The 23,368-nt window shown below is 25.9% G+C and overlaps 1 protein-coding gene across 6 annotated transcripts in view; it reads left to right on the forward strand.

The window, feature by feature from the left end:
* The first annotated feature begins 208 nt into the window (after positions 1-208).
* LOC136977394 (calcium/calmodulin-dependent protein kinase type II alpha chain-like) overlaps positions 209-23,368 on the forward strand; it is a 196,249-nt gene continuing 173,089 nt past the window's right edge. For all 6 annotated transcript variants that reach the window (XM_067272859.1, XM_067272858.1, XM_067272856.1 and 3 more), the window contains exon 1: positions 209-300. In XM_067272859.1, the coding sequence (XP_067128960.1) occupies positions 236-300 (65 nt within the window). In that variant the 5' untranslated portion in view covers positions 209-235. The remainder of the gene's footprint in view (positions 301-23,368) is intronic.

Here is a 23,368-nt window from a genome sequence, read left to right on the forward strand (position 1 = left end):
CAGACACTTCCTCATTAAGGTTTTCGTGTTAAAGATTCATTCATAAATCATTCTATTAAACATTTAAAAAATAATTTAATATTTGAAAAAAAATCTCATAAGTTAAAACCGAATTTAAAAAAAAATAAATAAAGTAAACAAATAAAAGGTCATTTTTGAATGGGTCCAACCCACGTGTTTAAACTTATGAGCATGCGCACGCTATAGATTCAGCAGAGGAGAGAGAAACGTCAAGATGGCGGCACCAGTTGTTTGTACGCGTTTCAGCGACAATTATGATCTTAAAGAAGAACTCGGAAAGTGAGTATAAACCAATCGAATTTTGTCATAAAATATAATTTAAAACATCGGAGAATCGATTGAAACTATTTTAAATAACCTACGACTTAATTTTGCGCTTAAATGCTTTAACCAATGTTAATATGTTTGAAAACATTGAAAAAAAAATAAGTGATGAGTGTGGAAAAATGATGTTAAATCCTTGTTTAATGTTATCCCTATGGTGCAGTGTGTACTTATAATGTGAATGTAACTGTTGATGATGAATAATCGATTAGTAAATGTATGAATTTGACTAAAAATCGATATATTTTGTATATTTTAATTTCATTTTGACATAATCTTTCTCCTAAAATCTGATAATTAATGCCCTGATCATCTTAAAAATAACCATTTTTTTTAAAGTGTTGCACATCTTTGTTTTCTTTCCCAATAAATCAATAGAATAAACAATATTTTTTTAAAATGCTTTTTCTCTCTCTCTCTCTCCCCTACAGTTTCTGTGTTGATGCTTTTATTTAATATATATTCTTTTAAATAATTTAGATAATCTAATGAAATATTGACCAAGCTGGCTTTGACTGTTGCCGTTTAATTAGGTGCGACAACTATAAACGTTATGAATAAATTAAAATTTTTAACCGGTGGGATAAAGTTTAGAGATGCGGATTAGCAAAATATAAATCGGCCTGGAGTATTTTTTTTTTTATGAATGTAACTAATATATATATATATATTAGTAATAAACACAAACTATAAACACACACATATATATATATATATATATATATATATACATACATACATACATACACATATACAATTATTTTTTATGAGAAAGATATAGTTTTTAATGATTATATATATAAAAACAAATTATTTATTTAATTACAGCTGTTCAGATTTGAAAAAAATATTTTTTAAAAGTTAATTGCTAATACATATTTTTATAACATTTAAATATGTTATAAAGTCTTTATAAATTGGAATCTTTGCAAGTAAATGGATTAATTTATTTATTAAAGAAAATTTTCTAAAAATTATAATTGTATAAAAAAAAGAAAAATTTTGTTTCCATTGAGTTATTAATTTTTCTTAATTTTAGATCTCTGTCAAATCCGATCATTTTAAACTAATATTAAACTGGCTTATCTTCAAGTAGTTTAAATTTATCACAAAAGTATTGATTTAATGGAGTGCTTTTCTATATTGGTAGTGGCTATCATTTAGTTTAGGTGTGTGTTTATAGTTTGATGTTTACTTTAACTGCAATTGATGTTTCTTTGGGATAAAGTTTCCTACTTTTGCCCACACGAGTTGTAAAAATAGGCTAATAATGGCCTTCTGATCAATGTAATTTATTTGTGATCGAGAAAGATGATATGCTGTTAGAATATCTCATATAGATGTAGTTCAGTGTACTATACCTCTAAGCTATCAAATTATAGAGGATTTCTTCATCTTTGGTTATAGTTATGATCATAAATGATATATTACTATGATTTTATTTTATTAAATATGAATAAAATTGTATTCAACATTTAATAAACTTGTTAAAATATTTAAAAAAAGACAAGTAAATAAATAAAATATTTAAAAGAAATTGAAATTTTTATGAGAAAAAGGATTCAAAGAGCAAAATACATGTTGCTCTAACAGATATAAATTAATAATTGACTATTATATAGAAAAATTCTTATTTTGCTGATTCATTCTGAAATATCTTTCAAGGTACATTAGGTAATAACAGTAGATTCATCTGTTTAATATTTAAATAATGATAAGAAGAATGATTCGTTATGTACACGGCATAATTCCTATTTTTTATTTTTCAAATTCCATTGGTTTTATAAAACTATTAAATTGTGCCAGAACACTTCTGACAGATCTGCAAATGGGTTTCTGTCTTGGTTATTAATTTATATTTAGCCACATGTATTGTTAGTCGGCAAGGCGTAATTTGTCTTTAATGTTGTAAATAATTTAGATTGATTAATTCTGTGAATGGGAACACCTAATTTGATATAACAATTAAAGCTTAAAATTAAAGAACAATTTGCAATAATAGTGACAATTTACTGTATATTCAAGAAAATGTTGAGCTACATACTAATTGAATTTTTTTAAGTACAGATTCAACATTTAAAAATTTATAAGTTTCTAATTAACATTTTGGCTAGAGTTTCTTAGTTAAATAGTGTTTTCCTTGTTAACAGATTTTACTTGGTTTAGATTGTAAGATTTCAGTGTTGAAGATGAAATGATTGATGATGGTGAAAGTCTTGGTTCTACTTATATTTTGTTGAAGAAAAAAATAGATTAAATTATAATTAAATTTTAAAGCACATCAGTACTGATATTAAACTGTTAAATAATCAGAATTGCATATGTAAGCCAATTTTAAGTTATACTTAAGCATTACTTATTAATTTAAAAACTGCAGCTTCATTTGAGTAACCTAAAATAATCATTATAATGTATATTATATAAAAAAATATTTTTAAAATTAATGAAAGATATTCTGTGGAATTGAACTTTTGTTAAAATGGTAAGATTGAAGATTGAAAATTTCAAATTAAAATCTTTGTTTTTAATTAGTTACCAGTTTTTTTGATTAAAAACAAAAGTAATTTAGGTAAGCGGAATTTGAAATAATTTGGATGATGATTGGAGGAAAAAAACTCGAGCATTTTCAAGAAAGAGATTTCAGCTTAAGTGCCATTTATATTATTATTTTTAATAAAATTTCAACGTTATTCAACAAATTAGCATTTTTGGTTGTAAGAAGAATTTTATGATAGCTCATATTTGGCAAAGAGCCAATGGTATTTTTTTTTTAAATTTGTAATTAATTATTAAATTGCATTTCTGTAACTGCAAATCTTCTTAATATTGTTTCTGTTCATTTTTTCACGATTATATGTTATCCTGTATATTTATTACAAGCAATCTAATTAAATTTTTAAAATAGAAACTTTACAGGCTATTCAATGATGATTAATTGTTAATTTAACATTCATTAACAAAGAATTCTATCTAAATAACATGTAAATATTTGAGCTACATAGAATTTATATTTGTTTATTACGATCTTTTCAATGATTCTTGCAAAGGCTTTTCTCATTGGATAAATTAGAGGTATTAAATTGGACCATTAAATATTATCATATATGATTAATCAATATGTATTGGCTATAATCGGTTCACAACAATGATTAAGTATAATCAATATGCTTTAAAATAAAGTTATAGCTAATCTACAGTAATAAATACTGTTAAAAAGTAATATTTTTATAGTAAATGTATTCTGTTGAATTAATATATGGATGAGTCGGTTATAGATAGGATTTTATAATTATATTTTCTGTATAAGTCGTACTGAAAGTGGAAGAAATGTATGACAAGAAATTTTTATAAAGTACATTTGCTTAATGTGTTTTATTACAGTAATTGAATATGTTGGGTAATTGATAATTGCATATTTTTATTATAATTTATTAAATTCTAAAAATATTTTAAGTGGTCTTCTATAGTTTAAATCCAAAAAAAACTTCTTTTAATCTAAATTTATCTACCGCTATAATTTATAAAAGTCGACAAACCTAAACTATTATAAAAATGTTTGAGATGACTCTATAATGTTTGAGACAATTACTCTATTAACCAAAGCTTTATATAAATTTCTATTAAGAGAAAGTCATTAAAAAGATCCTACTCTTATTATAAATTTATTTATACAATTTTAAGATTTGTTTATTTTTAAAATCCTACTGTTTGATGAAAAATAAATTAACTACTGATTTTAAGATAGGAAAATTTATGCTAAACAGGTGTATTTATTCATTTTAAAAGACTTTTTAGCATTTAAAGTAAATTTGTATTTATTTTTAAAGTTAAAAAATAGGTTTATTTATAAAATAAAAGCAAATTTTTTGTAGAAACAAAAAAATCTGTTATATTATAAAAATGTGAATATTTGTATTAATTCAGTTATTTGATTGTGTGTTTATATAAGATTGATATACAGTATATATATATATATATATATTATATATATTCAAGATATATATATATATATATCTTGAATAATTTCTAAAATTATCAGATTATGATAATATATTAGATTTTAGATTATATATATCATAATTATCTGAACAGTAAGTAATCTGAACAGATTAAATAATAAATTATTCTATATACACATAGACCAATCTATTACTAAATCTGTTCAGATTATAATTCATTATTTTCTCTGTAAACTTTGTTAAAAAGAGAGAATTTTATAATACAGTTTGTCTTTCAAATTATTTGCAACTGTGTACTATTAGTAATTGAATTTGATTAATGTTTTGTTAATGACAGACAAATGACAATAGTAATATAAAATATTGTATTAAATTAAATTAAATTCTTTTTTACACACAATTTTTCTATTTATTGAGTTAAAAATTGGTGATTACTGATAAAATATCAGGATAATCAGATTTATGGAAAGACTAATTTCATGTTATTGAATTTGTATTGATGTGAAAGTTTAGAAGTATTTAAAATGTAATAAATCACTGACTATGCTATTGATATGTTCAGTCATGTCTTGCATTTTAAAATAAAAAAGGAAATATATGGAAAGCTATAAAATTCCCTTTTTATCTTAAGAATTATTTAATATTTATATTTATAAACTTTTTAAGATGTTAACTGATAAAAATATTTATTTTATTAGCCATATTTACCAAACAAAATTCATAAACTGTTATATCAATCAAAAGTATTTATTTATTTAATTTATGGTATTAGATAACATCTGATTTCAAACAGCAATTGAAATATTTTATTTTTAAAATTTCTAATTTTGTTTTTATACAATTTTGAGCATTATTTAAGAGAAGTACAAAAAATCATTAAGAGACCTTCCTTTGGGTATAGTTTATTTGTGTTTTACAGTTTAACTTTCTGTTTATTGCAGTTACTCTTCCCATAGAAACATTTGACCCACTTTACATAAAAAAACAGTTATCAAATTTAATATAGAACTTGGCTAATTATTATTATTATTATTATTTTTAAGTGAGATATACTCGGTTAACACCGGTGGCTAAGTACTATGCCGGACCAAAGTCAAGGCATAGTAACCAATTACTTATTTAATTTTAGTTACATAATTATTACATAGTTACATAGTTATATAATATCTAACAACAGTTAATTATTATTATTATTATTATTATTATTATTATTATTTTTCTTTTTGCATTTGTACATGTAATTTTAAGTTATATAATTTTCCTAAATTATTTAATTAAGTAATTGACAAATTATTATTATTATTATTAATGAAAATTAATGTATGGTCAGTACCAATATTTTGTATATTTTTCATAAGAGCATGTAGAAGAGATATTGTCTCAGAATGTAAAGTTTTCTATTTTGTTTTTAAATAAAACAAAATAGAAGAATTTAAGTTGTAAAATGTACAGAACTATGTTAAACTATTCAGTATTTTTAAAGAATAATAATTTTTTTTTAACAGTTTGATTGGAAACAAACTGAAAGGAATAAAAAAGGAATTATTTATTTAGCTTACTGTTTCCAGGTTCTGATGTTTAACTTCTGTTGGAAAAATATAGGTTTATCAAATATAACTTAATAAAAATAAGTTATTAATGTTTTTGTTTTGGTAATGAATGAATTTAATTTTTTATAAACAATGATGTGTAGAAGATATTTAAAGTGTTAAATATTTAAAACATTTAACCTTGAAAATTGTATATTACTTTATAATAAGAATTTTTACAGTTACTCAGCAAATTTTGACACTAATTTCCATAATGTCTTTTGATAAATTTGATTTTTTTTAAAAAATGTATGGCAGAAAGAATAAACAAAATCATGATGACAAGAAACATCCTTGTTCTTTAATCTATTTAAAAGCCGTGCAAAGATTGGAATTCTGATAATCTTATAAAAATCTTTTAAATTGATACAGCTCAAATGATTATTATAATCATACATAATATAACAACTCAGCTATATTGTTTTTCTATTTTTTTTTTTCATTTAATAAATATCAGGTTATATTTCTAGTTTATTTGGATTTTGATAGATAAATTAATAGGGATTGTTATGAGGGTCACTGGACAAATTTATTTTTATTATATTTAAAATGTAATTAATAATAATAATAATAATAATAATAAACCAAGGACATACAAATGGAATTTGGCCTAGATAAATGCAAAACACTTCACATAGAAAAAGGAATCCTGAAGAAAGAAGATTTTGCACTTGGAAATGGAGACGTTATTGAATCCATGGAAGAGGGCGAGTTCTACAAGTATTTAGGATTCCAACAGGCCAAACTAACAGAACATGCACAAATAAAGCAAAGATTAATTAAAGAATACCAAAGTAGGTTAAATGCTATTCTCAGAACAGAGTTAAATGCAAAACACACAGTTAAAGCAATAAACACATATGTCATCCCAGTACTCACATATTCTTTTGGAGTTATACATTGGACTCACACAGATCTTGAGCAACTCCAAAGGAAAACAAGAACAACACTTACTAAGCATAAACATCATCATCCTAAATCTGCCACAGAAAGATTAATCCTTCCACGTAAAGATGGCGGGCGTGGCCTGATTGACATAGTTAACCTTCACTACAAACAAATACAGTCACTGCGAGAGTTTTTTTATGAAAAACAAGAAATATCACAATTACATAAAGCAGTAACTCTAGCAGACTCAAATAACACACCATTAAACTTACACTCACATAATATGGACACAACACAACATATAAAAAGCATAGACACCATTAAGCAATCGTGGGCTCGAAAGGCACTCCATGGCAGGCATCCTTATGATCTGGCCCATGATTTTGTTGACAAAACTGCGTCAAACAGCTGGTTAGCTCGGGGATGCCTCTTTGGGGAGACGGAAGGATTCATGATTGCCATACAGGATCAGGTCATAAATACTAAAAACTACAGAAAACACATACTCAAAGATGCAACACTCACAAATGACACATGCAGAAAATGTCACATCATGCCAGAAACTATACAACACATCACTTCTGGTTGCAAGCTCTTGGCACAAACAGATTATTTACACAGACATAATCAAGTAGCAAATATAATACACCAAGAGCTTGCAAACAAACACAAATTATTAGACATCCACGAACCATATTACAAATACATTCCACAGACAGTATTGGAAAACAACACGCACAAAATGTACTACGACAGAGCCATAATCACAGATAAAACAATTTACCACAACAGACCAGACATAACACTCATTGACAAACACAATAAAATCACATACATTATAGACATATCCATTCCAAACACTCACAATATACAAAATGCATGCACTGAAAAAATTAGCAAGTACACAGAACTCGCCCAGGAAATAAGGCATCTGTGGAGGATGGATAGGGTGCTTATTGTACCTGCTGTTCTCTCTTCTACAGGCGTCATACCACACACACTACACAAAAGCCTGGGCACATTACAATTGAATAGAAACACATACATCACACTACAGAAGGCCACTATATTGAATACATGTCATATTGTGAGAAAATTCCTGAATACAGACACACACCCTGATACACTTCTTTAATTTCTGTTTTGGTTATTATGCCTTGACTTTGGTCCGGCATAGTACACAGCCACCGGTGTTAACCGAGTATCTCTCACTTAACCCAACATAATAATAATAATTGATTCTCTCAATGTACAACAGTTGAAAAGGGTTTATTTCTGTCATTGGCCAATTCTTCTGGTGGTTAGGAATTTATGCATAATAATAATTGATATTAAAATTAAAATTACACTCTATTATATCTGAGTTTATTTCTTAAAAATCTTTCATTGATTATAAACTCAAATATAATTGAGGGTGTAAATCATCAAACAAAGTATATTTGCTACTTTTTTCTGATTCTTTCTAAGTTTAATTGAAATATTTTTTCAAAGTTTAGCCATACCTAGTTCTAACTCCAAAGAAATACAATATTGACTACCGATTCTGCTAGCTAATACAGTTGTGATGAAGTCCAGTATATCACTTACTAGACAAATATGATTGAATCACAGCATAACTAAATATAAGTGAGGATTTTAAAAAATATTTTTCTTTTGATATATCATTTCATATATAATTGACTCCAATCTTACTATTTGTTTAGTTAATCACATAAAAATACTTGATAATAGAGCAATACTTTCTTTCTTACATTTGGTATTGTAGGTATAATAAAGATTAAATTCTAGATTTTTATGGTATTCTGAGATATCCACAAAACAGGTGGGTAGTAGTACTATTCTATATGCATTCAGAATAGGCATCTGCTTAGAATTATAAATGAAGCAGCATTAATATTATATCAAGGACAGCTGCAAAAAGCATCTGCTTCCCATGTTAAAAACACCTCATTACATGTTGTGCTACTGTGTTAATCCTTCCTGTTATCTTTTTGAATAATGTAGAACTAAATGTGAATGAAAGTTTATTAATGACTGTCAACATTAATGTTTAACTTCATAACTTTTTGTTGTTAAAACTCATTGCAGTTGTGATATAATCTAAATTTTGAACAATGTTTAATCATATGAGAATGCATTTTATTATTTCTTGTTTCTACTAAGACAAAATTATCATCATTGAAAGACTATTTATAGTTATTGGAAAACTTCAAAGGAAATAAATGTGAAATTTTTTTTTAAGTACAAAATACTTCCTGATAATAATAAAAATTTGTTAAAAATCAAATGTTTTTTAGCAATTATTTTAACATTAATTTGTTGAGTTCAGAAATAAAGTTTATTCGTTGAATATTTACTTGCATATTACTAATATGTAATTTTATCTTTTACAGTCTTAAGTTGATTTAGTTTATTTTAAGTCATCTAAATTCTGACACAAAGTTTATTGTTGAATTGTCTGTTTAATCTTATGTGGTTGTTATTCCTATTTTTATCTACAAATTAGTTAGAAATAAAAGATTATAGAGGATTTATATTTGGTCTCCAAGGTGGATGGTCACATCCATTTTTTTCATTGTTACTTTTATTCAGATCGTTTGTTTTTTTGGTTCAGTTCCTATAAATCCATTTGAAAGAGAGCTGAGTTGACCTTAAGCCACAAGAAATCTAAGAAGTCCTTCTGGTATAAAATCAATACCAGTTTCACTAGTTTAGAACATATCCCTGTAATTACAGAACTTTGTATAGTAACTTAAATTTTATTACATGTGTCTATTAATTAGCAAATTATTTTACTTAATTTTATATTTTAATTAATGGTAATATTCAAAATAATTTAAAGTTTAGATCATATAAATCTGAATTCTTTAGATTATTTTTTATTAGGAGACTTTTTATTGATTACTTTTCCAGCAGTAAATGAATTTTTTTTTTTTATCCACCAACTTTCATCATAAAATTGACTGAAAGATTAAGATCTGCAACTTTCAAATTGATTCTTATATCATCTGTTTAAATTATTTTTGACTTGTTTTCCTTTTCAGTATTGATGATGATGATGATAAAGTTGCATCTTCAAATTAGAAAGAGTTGTATATGATCAAATCTTGTAATAGTTTTCTGTCACTTTCCATGCTTGACCAATGCCCAGTTTAGTTTTTATTTTCTGGGAAAGCCCTAGGCCATGTTTTCTCTTCTTTACCATTAAGATATACTGGGTGAACTCTGAAAGGGTTTTTCAATGTTACTAACTAAAAAAAATATCCATCAAAATAACTAGGATTCTGCTTTATTTCTTCTTCAAAGATATATTAAAGTTTTTTAAATAACAATGCAATGCAATATTTTACTTTTTATTTATATTGTCAGTACATAATCATCATCTGGATCATATATTTCAAAATCTTTTTACTTATCTTTAAAGAATTTTTTACTTTATTTTCCTTTTTATTGAAAAGCTTCTTTAGGTTTAATTTACCAAAAATTTTCTACATGTGAGAGAGTTAAAATCTGTCAAGAAAGTTAGTTTATTTATTTTAATATATATATATATATATATATACACATATATACATTGTTTAGTAGAAACAATAGATATGATCTAGTTATTATTTAAACCAAACCAATTAACATACTTCTTTAAATTGATTGGATATACAGTTTATTAATGATTATAATAATTTGGCTCAATAGATAGGTGTGTTGTTATCTATATAGATAATATTAATAGTCAGATAATAAAATTGATTAATTAAATTTTAGAAAAGGATAATTTGGGACAGGAATAAAATCTATAATTGTATTGAATGATTATATTTTGAGATATAATTTTAGAATATTTTGAGTTAAGTCTTTTCAAATATATATAAGAATTTCTTTAGCATATACTGTTATAGTTATTTAGTACAATGATGATTATAGCAATTTATTATATGAATTGATTTCAAATGGTGTTCAATCAACTGTAATTTGCATATATGGGCATTTATGGGGACAATAAAACCCCACAAATATGAAGAATCAAAAATAATGACTGTCTGTAAGTGCACTGGGATCTTATAACAAGTCTGAGTGTACAGATGAGTGTAATTCAAAAAGTTTTGTAGATAAGATAATATGAATTTATATTTTATTAGTTTCCACTCTAGAACAAGCAACAAAACAGTAAAACAGAGAAGAGTTGACTGAGACATGAACATTTGAATATGAAGGATTGAATGTAATCGAAGTAACATTAATCAATGAGTTTTATTATCAGTGTACAAAATTTCTGGATGCTCTCCAATGGGATGTACAATAGAAAAACAAATAAGTTTAGTACCACCTTAAAGTAATGTGTCCTCTGAAATCTGATCACTAATCAATTATCCACTTGGCTTGGGTTACAAGGGCTATTTATCCCTTTGAGATGAAGATATGTATGTGATCTAGGCTGTTTGCTCATATAAATATTTATCATCTTTTTAATATGTAATTACTTCTCTTGTGTGTCCAATAAAATCTGTTCATTGTGATTCTGTAAATCTTTTGACTGTCTGTTACAAAACTGACCAATGAAAGATTTCACCAAATCTCAACAAATACCAAGTTTAGAGAGAGTGCCATTATGTGCCTGTGTACCTAAGATTAAAGATAGGCCCTTATAAGTCTTTCTTAGAATAGTGTTCCCTTACATGAACTCTGCTCTAAAAATGCCACCAACAGGCATTTGTTTAAAAAATGGTCTGTTCTACTAACCAGTGCTAAAGCATTAATAAAATGTCCAGCTGTGATGTTGAAATATATACTTTTTCAATTTAATAATATGAAACAATTAAAAAGCTATTGGAGATTCAGAATGATAAATATAAATGAATGTGTTTGAAATATAGTTTTGAAATTTTTTTAAGTATGCTTTTGACTGTAATGGATAAATTTAATCATAAATAAGAAGATTGTCTAGTTGTAGAAACTCAAAACAATGAAAGAATAGTCAGCTTATTGAGAAAAATTTTTATTGATTAATGTATTTTATTAAAATTATTATTTAAATGAATATTTTTTGACTTACACATATTTAATACATTTATAATAACAATTATAATTCTAGATTTTTTTTTTTAACTCAACAGTATTTATGCTTTACTTGATAAATATTATAATTAATATTTAATTTCCATTTGAATTGAAATACATAAAATTTCTTTTTTTATAATTTTGATAAATGAAGTTTTGAAATGGAAAATTTTATATTTTTTCAGTGCATTTTAATTTTAATGAATTAGATATCCGTTAGTTTGTTCAAAGCTAAAAGTAAAATACATGCCTTGAAATCAATATGTTATGAGTTTGTTAATCTGTTATTACACTTGTAGAAGAATGTAAATACATTGATTTCTATGTTTTGTTTGTTTTGAGTCACAAAATATTTGTATTTATCTTAGTTGCTGTGTACTTATTGTAGCTTGTCATTTTTAATTTATTTTCTTTATGCCATTTTGTTATAAATAGTATAACGTGGAGCTGTTATGGCGACGTTAGGCATGGAAGTTTTACAGTATAATATGAAGTGTAGAACTGAAATGAGAAGTTTAAATGTTTCATTAACTCAAATACTAATTATTATTTTGCTAATAATTGCTGGTGTAGAGTTAAATCCCGGTCCTCTTCCTCGATCTCCTCCGTTACCAAGTCAAGAAGTTATGCAAAAAAGGGGACGAGGAAGACCACGTAAAGAGCAGACAACAGATATCGAAGAAAATATTCAGACAACCGAAATGTCAGAAAAGGAATACTTGATTGAGGAACATTCCAAGAACACTGCTGATATCTCGAGGTATGCTACGATCAAAGACTTTTTTGAATCGGCAGAGGATCTTCTAGCACCAAGCACCGCAGAACCAGAATATTCACTAAAATCAGTCTACGAATTGATCCAAGACAAATTTGATCGTCTGAACCTCGAAATCCGTTCCATGAGAGCCGAAATCAACAATATGAACAAAGAAAATTTAAAGATCAAGGAAGAGATGGAAGAGATGTGCCAAAAAATACGTACATTAGAAGAAAGAACTGATTCGTATAGCAAGCTAAAAGGTATGGTGGATTTTGAAATTGATAAAATGTTAAACGAGACGACTAAGAAGAATTTAATAATATTTAATTTTCCATTCCAAACCTCGGAATATGTAGAAGAGTTGAAAAAATTTATAAAAGAAAACTTAGAACTTAACTGTATAGAAATTGAGGGTCTCATTCAACTAGGAAATAGAAAACATAACCAAGTAATTAAAGTTATGACCGAGTCGGTTAAAGATAGAAACCTAATTCTTAATAAATTCTGGACAACAAGATCTAAAATGACAGACGAAAAGAAAAAAATAATAATATCAACTGACTTATGTTTGAGATCGAGGATCAGGAGAAAATCATTACTAAAAAAGATTAAATTAGAGAAATCAGATGATAACAGAATAAAAATAAGAGATGACTATTTTTTAAAAGAAAATACAATGTATACATATGATTTGAACACTAAAGAAATAATTCAGGTGAATCATTTTTTAGAGACAAATATAATATAAGATTAGTAAAAACAAAAGATAACTTAAATAAAACACAGAAAAAACGGAGAATGGAGAATAAAATAGAAAATAACAATGGAAAAATAAATGAAGATGAATTGATAGACAAAGACAGTGAACTGGATGAGAAAAAAGTAGGAAGTCCAACAAGAGAAAAAAATAATGTGATGATGAGTTTTTGGAATATTCAAAGGCTAAGAGGGAAGTTATTCAAAACCACGATAAGAAAATTCATAGACGCAAATGAAATAATTGGATTTTTAGAAACCTGGATTTTAAAATTTACCGATATGGAAATAAAATATCTAGAACAAGATAATAGCGTAATAATTAGCAATGCTCAACGCAAAAAGAGGTTTGGTCGCCCGTCGGGTGGAATTCTGTTACTAATTAAGAAAAGATTAGGTGAAATCTTTCTCCAATACACATCGGATTATGTCATTGCTGTTATAATAAAATTAGAGAATGAAATCAAAATGAGATGGACTTACACATACTTGGGAGTGGTAGGAATATATATACCACCCTCTATTGAGAAGAAATCAATTCTAATTGAAGTACAAAAAGTTTTGGATAGATGGTCGATTCTGACACAACTATGGATAATAGGAGGTGATCTAAACGCACGTATTGGCGAAGTTACTGATACCATATTTTTTCAGATGTTCGAAAATATAGCCAACAAGAGAATATCGAAAGATAAAATGTTAAACACAGAGGGGAAAATACTTCTAGATTTTGTTCATAATAACCAATTAGTAATTCTGAACGGTAGGGTGAGGGGAGATACCCCTGCAGAAATTACTTTTGTTTCCCCAAACGGGAAATCAATAGTGGATTACTTTATATGTTCAGAAGAAATGATAAAGTGCTGTAATTCTATGAATGTTCTGGAGGATGACCTTGCAGATCATTTTCCTATACAGTTGGAATTGGTAAAATATCAAAAAACAAGAAATAAGACAAACAATTGTGAACAGCGTCACTCTATTAATTTGGAATTAAGACCATCCTATAATAAACGGAAATTGTCAAAAGATTTTGAGCATATGACTGGGGAGTTGTTAACCTTGGAAAAAGAAAATGATCCAATAGAAAATTATCTGAGTCTTACAACCAAACTAGAAGAATACAGATATAAGAATTGTATGCGGCGGTATGAAAGAACATTCAAATGCGAATGGTATAACGATACATGTTATAGTTACAAAATTAAAAAACAAAAGAGTTTACAGGCCTTCAGAAGAACAAATTCCAACAAAGGGCTAATGAAGTATCTAAAGTATAAGAAAATGTATAATAACTTAATCAAAGCCAGAAAGAAACTATATTTTTCAAACATCAGTAAGAAACTATCAGAAGCTAAAGACTCGAGAGTTTTCTGGAGGATAATCAATGGTTTTCGTAAAAAAAAGTCAGGTTTGGACATACAGACTAGAATAGGATATAATATTTGGCTTAAATATTACAATAAATTTTCAGAAAACTACCGGAAAAATTTTTGTAAAAAATATATGGAAACTAAGACAAGGCCAGAAATTCATCAAGACGAGATAATTAAGACGGAAGAACTTCAGAATTGTATTAAAAAACTTAAAGACAAATCAACACCGGGACCAGACGCAATACCTAATACACTGATCAAAATGCTGCCACTAGAAATCATTCGATATTTAACCAGACAATTCAATCAATTCTACACTTATAGTATAATACTGGCCAATTGGAACAAAATTATTTTTACTATGATATTTAAACAAGGGAACAGACAGGACCCAATCAACTATAGACCAATAGCTCTTTTGTCTTGTCTACGGAAAGTATTCACTGCAGTATTAGCTGGTAAATTCAATCACTGGACAGCTGTTAATAAATATAGAAACGAAACGCAATTTGCATTTGTAGAAGGGGGTGGTACCCAGACAGCCCTCTTTGTGTTGTTGTCACTAATCCAAATACAGTTGCTTAAGAAAAGACATAAAGTGTTCGCCCTATTTTTGGATCTGGAAAAAGCATACGATATGATTAGCATTACAGACCTACAGTGTAAAATGAAGAGATTTGAGGCAAATGAACTACTAATAAAAACGATAGGGCTGCTGTTCGGAAAATATAAGACAATCATTAAACAGGATACAAATATATGGACACCGTTTATTACCTACAGAGGACTATTACAAGGAGATCCGTTGTCCCCATATCTTTTCAACTTTTATTTATTTGACCTAAATAACTGCTTTAAAAGAGACGAAGATGGAATTCAAATCGAAAATCACACTATACATACTATATCATATGCTGATGACATTGTGCTGGTAGCTCCCACAGCAGCTGCACTCCGTAGAAAGATTCAGCAAATTTGTGAATACTTGGAAAAGTTAAGTGTTAAAATAAATCCAAAATAGTATAACGTTCTATTCATTTTTAATAAAATTACTTTTTATTGTGATATTTAAAATTGTAGATATATAATAATAATATATAAAATAATAATACATACATACATACATACATATATACATATATATATATATATATATATATATAATTATATATATATAAATGAATTTATTAATTATCAATTTTTATTCCTTTATTGATAAAAAAAATCACCTACATATATTAAATGTTAGAAATATTTTATAAAAGTGCATAAAAGCACATTTGATTAGACTAACCAAGCTTCTTCAGTTAATAACTTAGAAAGATTGATGTGACATATAAACACAGATCTAGTGTATTAGTGTAAACTTAGAACATAAAGACGAGTGATTTAATAAGAAATGTTTAAATTTCAAATTTTTTTTTATGGTTACAATGTATATAAATACAGGTAAACCCCTGTTAACATGGTTCTCAAGTTAATACAGTTACTTTGATACTAAAATCTCAATTATTGCTTTAAAAATTCAAGTTATTGTAGTTTTTGTACCAAATGGAAGTTTTCATTTAGTTTTAGATCAAAATATGAAATATGGGTGTTTGATTTTGACAATTTATTTTAGTATTTTGAATTAATAGCTATATTCAAATATCTTTATGATTGTAACTACAATTTATTCAGTGTACAGAATTTGCAAAGATATGCTGGATAACAAAATTTTGTGAATATAACCATATTGACATATTACCACAGACTTTATACTTTCCAAGTCATCTTGGGATTGAAGAGATTGTATTGAGTTCTTGGATACCTGTATTATGGATTAACTATATTGCATTTGTCAAAAAAATATTTGATTACCTTATCTTCTAGTTTTAATAAAGAATTTTATTTAGATATAAGAGTAAATTCTTCTAGTCAAAAGTTATAGGAAGCTTGATAAACTTCATCTTAGTGTGTGAATATTTTTGGTATTATAATAATAATATTAGTAAATATGTACAAATTTCTATTAAATATATTTTTTACATTGAGAGAGGTTAAATATTATAATTATTATGGTTCTGTAGCTGCAAATGGAATGAAAATGAGTAAATATTTATAATTTTTTTTTCTTTTTCTAATAGTATTTATTTCTTCTTATTAGTTACACAATTAATTGAAACTAAAATCTTTGACATCTTTCAATCAAACAAAACAAATATTTTTAATAATAGCTCATAATCTAATTAATTAATTAATGCCAAATAATGTAGCCAAAAAATAGTCTGATAATCTGGCAGATTATTTGGAAATATTTTTTAATATTTAATTTGCCTCTTTAGTGTATAAATTAATAAATGTTTTTGGTTACGATTTGTTATTACATTATAATTGATTGCTGAATTATGGGTGGTTGGCTGTTTTGACAAATTGTGAACTGAAAAAGCAAAGCTTTGGAGTGGTAACTCAGACTCCTGTTCCACTTCAGGTGAATTTTCTGGCTCTAGCTTCAGCTGTAGCCAAACATCTAATCTTTAAGTAAAATTGTTTGCGATAGGAATACATTATTCAGATCATCTTTTGTTAATTCATTTATAATCTGGTCTATCACTTTATATACATTTTATATTAAAAAAAATAGAAATAAATCTTTTGATCACATATAACAACATGTAATTTTATCATTATTCTTAGATATATCAAACTATTATTAAAGGGAAGAAAATCATAGAGACAGAGATACCAATAAACAATTACTAGTAGCTAATAACTACTGTTCAACAGTTTTTTGCCATCATTACATCTGCACCTGTTTGGAAAGTGGTTTAGTATTTTTTTTTATAATTGTCAGCTTATATTAGAAAGATTATAACAGTAATTAAGATGTAAACAAAATTCACATTGTAACACTTTAATTATTATTCTGAAAAATGAATAGGATATTCCAAGAATATATCTCTGGTAGTGTATCAGAAATGTAAGTTGTTACAGAATTTTTGCTTAGATTTATAAAATTTTTAAAATATTTGCAAAGTGAAAAACTCAAATTTTCTAGAGAATAGCTGAAGAAATTAACACCCAAGCCCCTCAAAAAGCTTAAATTTTATACTCAAACTTTTTAGTTTGAGCTTTTGAATTGAAAAGTTTAAACTTGTAGTTTTAAATTCTATTTAGTTTAAAAAAGCACTATAAATTAAAAAAATGTCTCATTGAAAGATTTTCAAGATTTTAAACAGTCTTATTTATTATTAAATTCTTTTAGACTTTTTGTAGGAATCTAATAAAATTTTTAGTGTAAGTTAATTTAGTACTTTGGTATTTAATATATTAGTTTCATTTCAGCTTAATTAATTTAATACTTTTTGAAACTACTAAATTGTTTGACTCATTTAAAGAAGCTTAAGAGAATATATTTTCAAATTAATTCAAAGGGTCATAGTATTTTTTTTAGTGCATATCTCTTATTTAATATTGATATTTTATTTGGCTTTCAATATAATTTTTAATATACTTTATTTGTATATGCTTTGAACAATTCTTCTAGTAATTTTTTATCATTGAATTTTGAGTTTAACAAGTTATTAAACTTTCATTAAATTTACAGATCTATTATATTATAGTCTGCGTGGCTAGTTTAAAAAATATGATTTCTAAAACTTTTTATATACTCATCAGTTTTATTTATATACGATTTAAGTTTTTTTATTTTTAAACATTTGTGAGGATATTTTTAATAAAAATTTTATCTATTTATTTTAATTTCCTTGTGTTCTAGTTGAATTGTGTTACTATCAGATATAAATATTAGGAAGTAATTATAAGAGGATATAAATACTGTACAGTATTTCAATTTTTTATTTTTCTTTTTTAAGTTTTAGATTAATTTTTACCAAATGTTTCTATATATTTGTTTTTCCTATTTTAAAAGTTTGTTTTTTATTATGAAAAAACTATATTAAATAATTTATAATCTCCAAAATGATGTTCTAAATAAAAAAAACTATTTAGTATAGTGTATTAAGCATGATGATGCTGAAGTATAATTAATAGCTTGGTACCAGGCTCTTGCAGATAACTGTGCTTTGACATGATATGTTGGAATATGGTTAACAGATCTCAAACATGCACTATTATAGAGTGATCTGTAAACAAATTTAGCCAATGTTATTTTTTAATTCATACTTTTGTTATTTAATAATTTAATTATTTCTTATTTATGGATCTATGTATATTACTTCGTTATTGCACGGAGTGATCTATTAGTTGTCTTGCTTAAACTTGGAAATTAATTATCAAATTATGTTTCATTTGTGTTGTATTATAATTTTGGATTATAATGGAAACCTGATTATCTTAACTTGATAGACCAGGAGTCTTTTGGATAAACAGAATTTTGGATAATCCAGAAGCTGTTCTGTTTTTGTGTTTTGGGTATATCAAGCACTGTACAGAACATTTAAAGTTTCATTAGCTACAACTATAAATACTGTAATGCAATTATTGTAATTAAAAGTAAATTAATGTAGTCAAGATCTGATGTAATGTTATGTATATGACCCAGTTTTATGGTGCTCATCAACAGATGATATAATAATTAATAGTTACATGGAGAGTTTTGTCTCTGTATAATATTTTGTAGTACAGTATTTTTCTATACAACTATAAATGATAGTTTTTTTTTATACTGTTTTAAATAACCTAATTTCTACTACATTTAGGTAATGATAACTTCCAAAAATAATATTAAAGACATTAGTTATACTTATTTATATATTTAACAAAAATAAAAAATTTTTAAAGTCAAATATTTTGAATTAGAGTGAGTACTCCTATTCAACATTGTTTTGAAGGATACATAACACTATATATATATATATACACACCCAAACTCAACTATATTCTGTATTCTGACATTTCTAGACATGTAGAAGAAATTTCTAGAGGGAAAAAGTTGTTTCAAAGTTTACCATTAAGGAACTTGTGGTACTGTAAGAAGTTGAAAATCTCAGCTCATGTTTTTAGGTGTTATAACTCTCAAAGTGCTATTGCAGTATTGGCATTATTTCATTAAACAATTTCAAAAGAAAAGCATGTTCGGACATGGTTATGAATATTGCTGCTAATGTATAGTAATATAAATGGTATTTCATATGCCATGGTCAGTTTCTTAGTATAAAATTGTCTATGTGCATTATGCATATGCTATGTATTTGGTGCTGTGTACTACTTCATTATGCATACTTTTATTTCATTGATTACAAATGAAAGTTTTTAGATTCATAAATGTAAGATTTGTTGATTTATCATCTAGAGATTCTGAAATATTTAAATTATCAATTAATTAAAATTATAGCAGTTAATTTTAATGATAAAATATATACATTAGTTTTAAATATTATGCAATTTTAAATCAAAATTTTATTTCTGTTAGCAGTTAAGTGAAAGTGTAAAATTATTTAACTTAAAATAAGAACAAACAGATTAAGGATGTAAATAATTGTAGTATATGAAACTCCAATAAGGTGTGTGTGTGTGTGACTACTCATAACAACTAAATATTTGACTATATCTGCTGCAGTTATTATTTTATTGTATTTTATTGAAGTCATAAAATAGAAATATATTACTTACCTTGATTTTATTTGCTTTTTATTTTTATGTTTGTGTTACTCATATCAAAGAGCTTATATAGGCTATATATATATAAAATTTAAACTTTATTAGTTTGATTCAATTATCTGTTTATAACTTTTATTTCATAACTCTTATTTCAAACAACTATCCAATGAATAATTGCTATTTGGTGATAAATATATTTATTATTACAGCATTTTCTTATTTAGAATTCATTTTACATAATATCTGATATAAATCTTGATAATGTTCTAATTTCTTATTAACTAAATAAACAATTCATGTACATTAAGAAGTGAAAGAAAAATGAAAAAAAAATTCTTATTTATTTATTTAAGCTATGCTTTGGAACCTTTCAGGTTTTTTTTTTTTCTTTGTAAAGCTGAAAATTTTTATTCTATGTGTTCAGTTTATCACATAATGATATTATATATTATTATTTTCATCTTCAACTTTAATTATTAAAAAAAAATGATTAATATTTTTTTAAGATTTTAATACAAAAATAACTGCTTTGTTAGGTATTAAGATTCACTAAACTTTTTAAAGTGGCATAAAAAATTTTAATAACAAATATCTTTGGTCATTTTTAAAGATCATCATCAGATTTATGTGCTCTAAACTGAATGAAATAGAAATCAAATGATTTAAAAATGTAACAGCAAAAATGTGAGCAATGAACATTTTTAAAATTGAAACAAAATATAATAACAACATAATAAAAATAAATAAATATACAGTAAATAAATAATATAAATATAAATCATAGATATATAAATCTGACCTGCAAGGGCATAAAAACATTTCTTATTAAAGTTTAATGCTACTTTAAAATTTAAAAGGTTTAGTGAATCTTAATATTTAGAATTCTAATTTATAACCTAAGATTTTTTTTATCATAATGAATATTTATATAGTGTTGTAGTGTCATGTATAAAATTGTAATGTTGATATATTTTTTTAATTCAGAAACGAAGATAAATGAAGTAAAATTTACAATTTATTTTTTTAGTAAATTAAAAAAAAATTTGGCTGAACTATTTCACTCCCAATTGAAAGATTGTTTTTTGTGTTTTTGTCTACAATATTTCTATTGATTTTTGGCTTAAAATTGATCCCTTTCAATATAACTAGTTTCTACTTGGAGGTCTTCAAGACAGTGGCAATGTTTCTTGTGGGAAATTATTTTTTTAATATACTGAACAAAAAGTTTTTTGTTCTATTTGTAATTTACAGTCTTGTTAAAAAATTTTATAGATTTAAAATTAAGTTTTGGTTTTCTAAAAACAATTAAACAAAATCTATCATTCAGATTTAACAAATAACCAATATACTGGTACATATATTTTTTTCAATTGTAGTTAGTTCTTCACAAAGTTAAGGTTCTTCTGAACTTGTGTACTATAAAATAGTTGTTATAAGTATTAAGTTTTAATTGATTTTTTCTGAAGTTTTAGAATTTATATTTAATATATTTTAGAAATTCATACAGAAAACCAACCAATAGAAAGGGTTAACCACTTTAAATACCTAGGAAGTATGATCATATCCAACATGGACCCTTATACTGAAATCAAATACAGAATTGAAACAGCTCGTGCTTACTTTAAAAATATGAGCGCTCTCTTTTGCAATGACAACCCAAATCTCAGACTAAGACAATGGATAGTGAAATGCTATATCTGGTCAATTCTGTTATATGGAGTCGAAAGTTGGACTCTAAAAAAAGAACATAATAAACCAGCTGGAGGCTTTTGAAATGTGGATTCTCCATAGGATGTTTCAAATATGATGGACTGCCTTGATGAGAAATGACGAAGTCTTACGACGAGCTAATTGTAAAAGATCGTTAATCACTAACATAAAGTGTTGCAAAATTGCCTACCTCGGCCATGTGTTACGTGGAGAAAAATACCACCTACTCCAGCTGATACTGAAAGGAAAGATTGAAGGGAAATGGGGTGTTGGTAGAAGATAGATGTCATTGCTAAAGAACATCAACAAATGGACTGGTATACAAAGAGTTTGAGATCTCTTTAGGCTAGTGGAAGATAGTGAAGTATTCTCCATAGTGATCGCCAACGTCCGGGGACCGGATAAAGCACATTAAGATATAGAAAATCAATCAATTTTAGATTTTAAATTTTTTTTATGATGTAAATAAATTTTGTATTCTAAATAGTGCTTATTAGCCAGTGAATTACTATTTGTGGTGCATTGTTGTCCTCAGTCAGTATAATGAATTATAACCTGTATCCTTATGTTAGTTCCAAATTTCTAATATGTTTCAAAGCTAAGTATGCTTGGATAGTGTAATTGGTTTGAAAAATTTTCAAAAAGTCCAATTAAAAATTTAATAAGAAAACATGCTCTATTGGAGTGAATTTAAACACTTGAAACCCAAGTGCTTTTAAGCTTTGTTGGCTTATCTTTAGGAGGATAAATTCTTTCTTTTCATAACAAACATGAGAAATATAATGTTTAATATTTTTGTTTTTGAAAGAAGTTTACATCCTTGAAGATGAGCTTGAAAATACTTGGATTTCAAGAGTCTTAAATTCACTGTGATAAAGCATGTTTTGTTTTTTAAAGTGATTAATTGACTTGCATGGAATCACAGGTTTAAACTCTGTTCTGAACTAGATTGTTTTTTAAATATTTCTAAATTATTATTATAAATATTTCTAAAATATTAATATTTCTAAATTAATTAATTTAATTATTAAAGTTGTTATGGTTATTTAATATTATATACAGTACCATAGTTTTTATAAAATTTTGTTTCTTTATTTGTAGTAATGAATTCATAGATGATCACTAATTTCTATATAGTGCAGTCCTGTTAAACAAACTACCATAATTATTGTTTGGAGATGTTTTAGATGTAGTGGGGTTATGTAAAGCAGTGAATTTCAAAGTGGGGTTGCAAAAAATATTTGGGGGGTTGCTGAAAAATTAATGCCAGATCAATTTTTTAAAATATTTTATAAATTTACTATGGATTCATATTTAGTAATAATAGAA

The sequence above is a fragment of the Centruroides vittatus genome, unplaced genomic scaffold (genome assembly GCF_030686945.1).
Source record: "Centruroides vittatus isolate TY-2023 unplaced genomic scaffold, ASM3068694v2 contig_458, whole genome shotgun sequence".
Taxonomy (NCBI): domain Eukaryota; kingdom Metazoa; phylum Arthropoda; class Arachnida; order Scorpiones; family Buthidae; genus Centruroides; species Centruroides vittatus.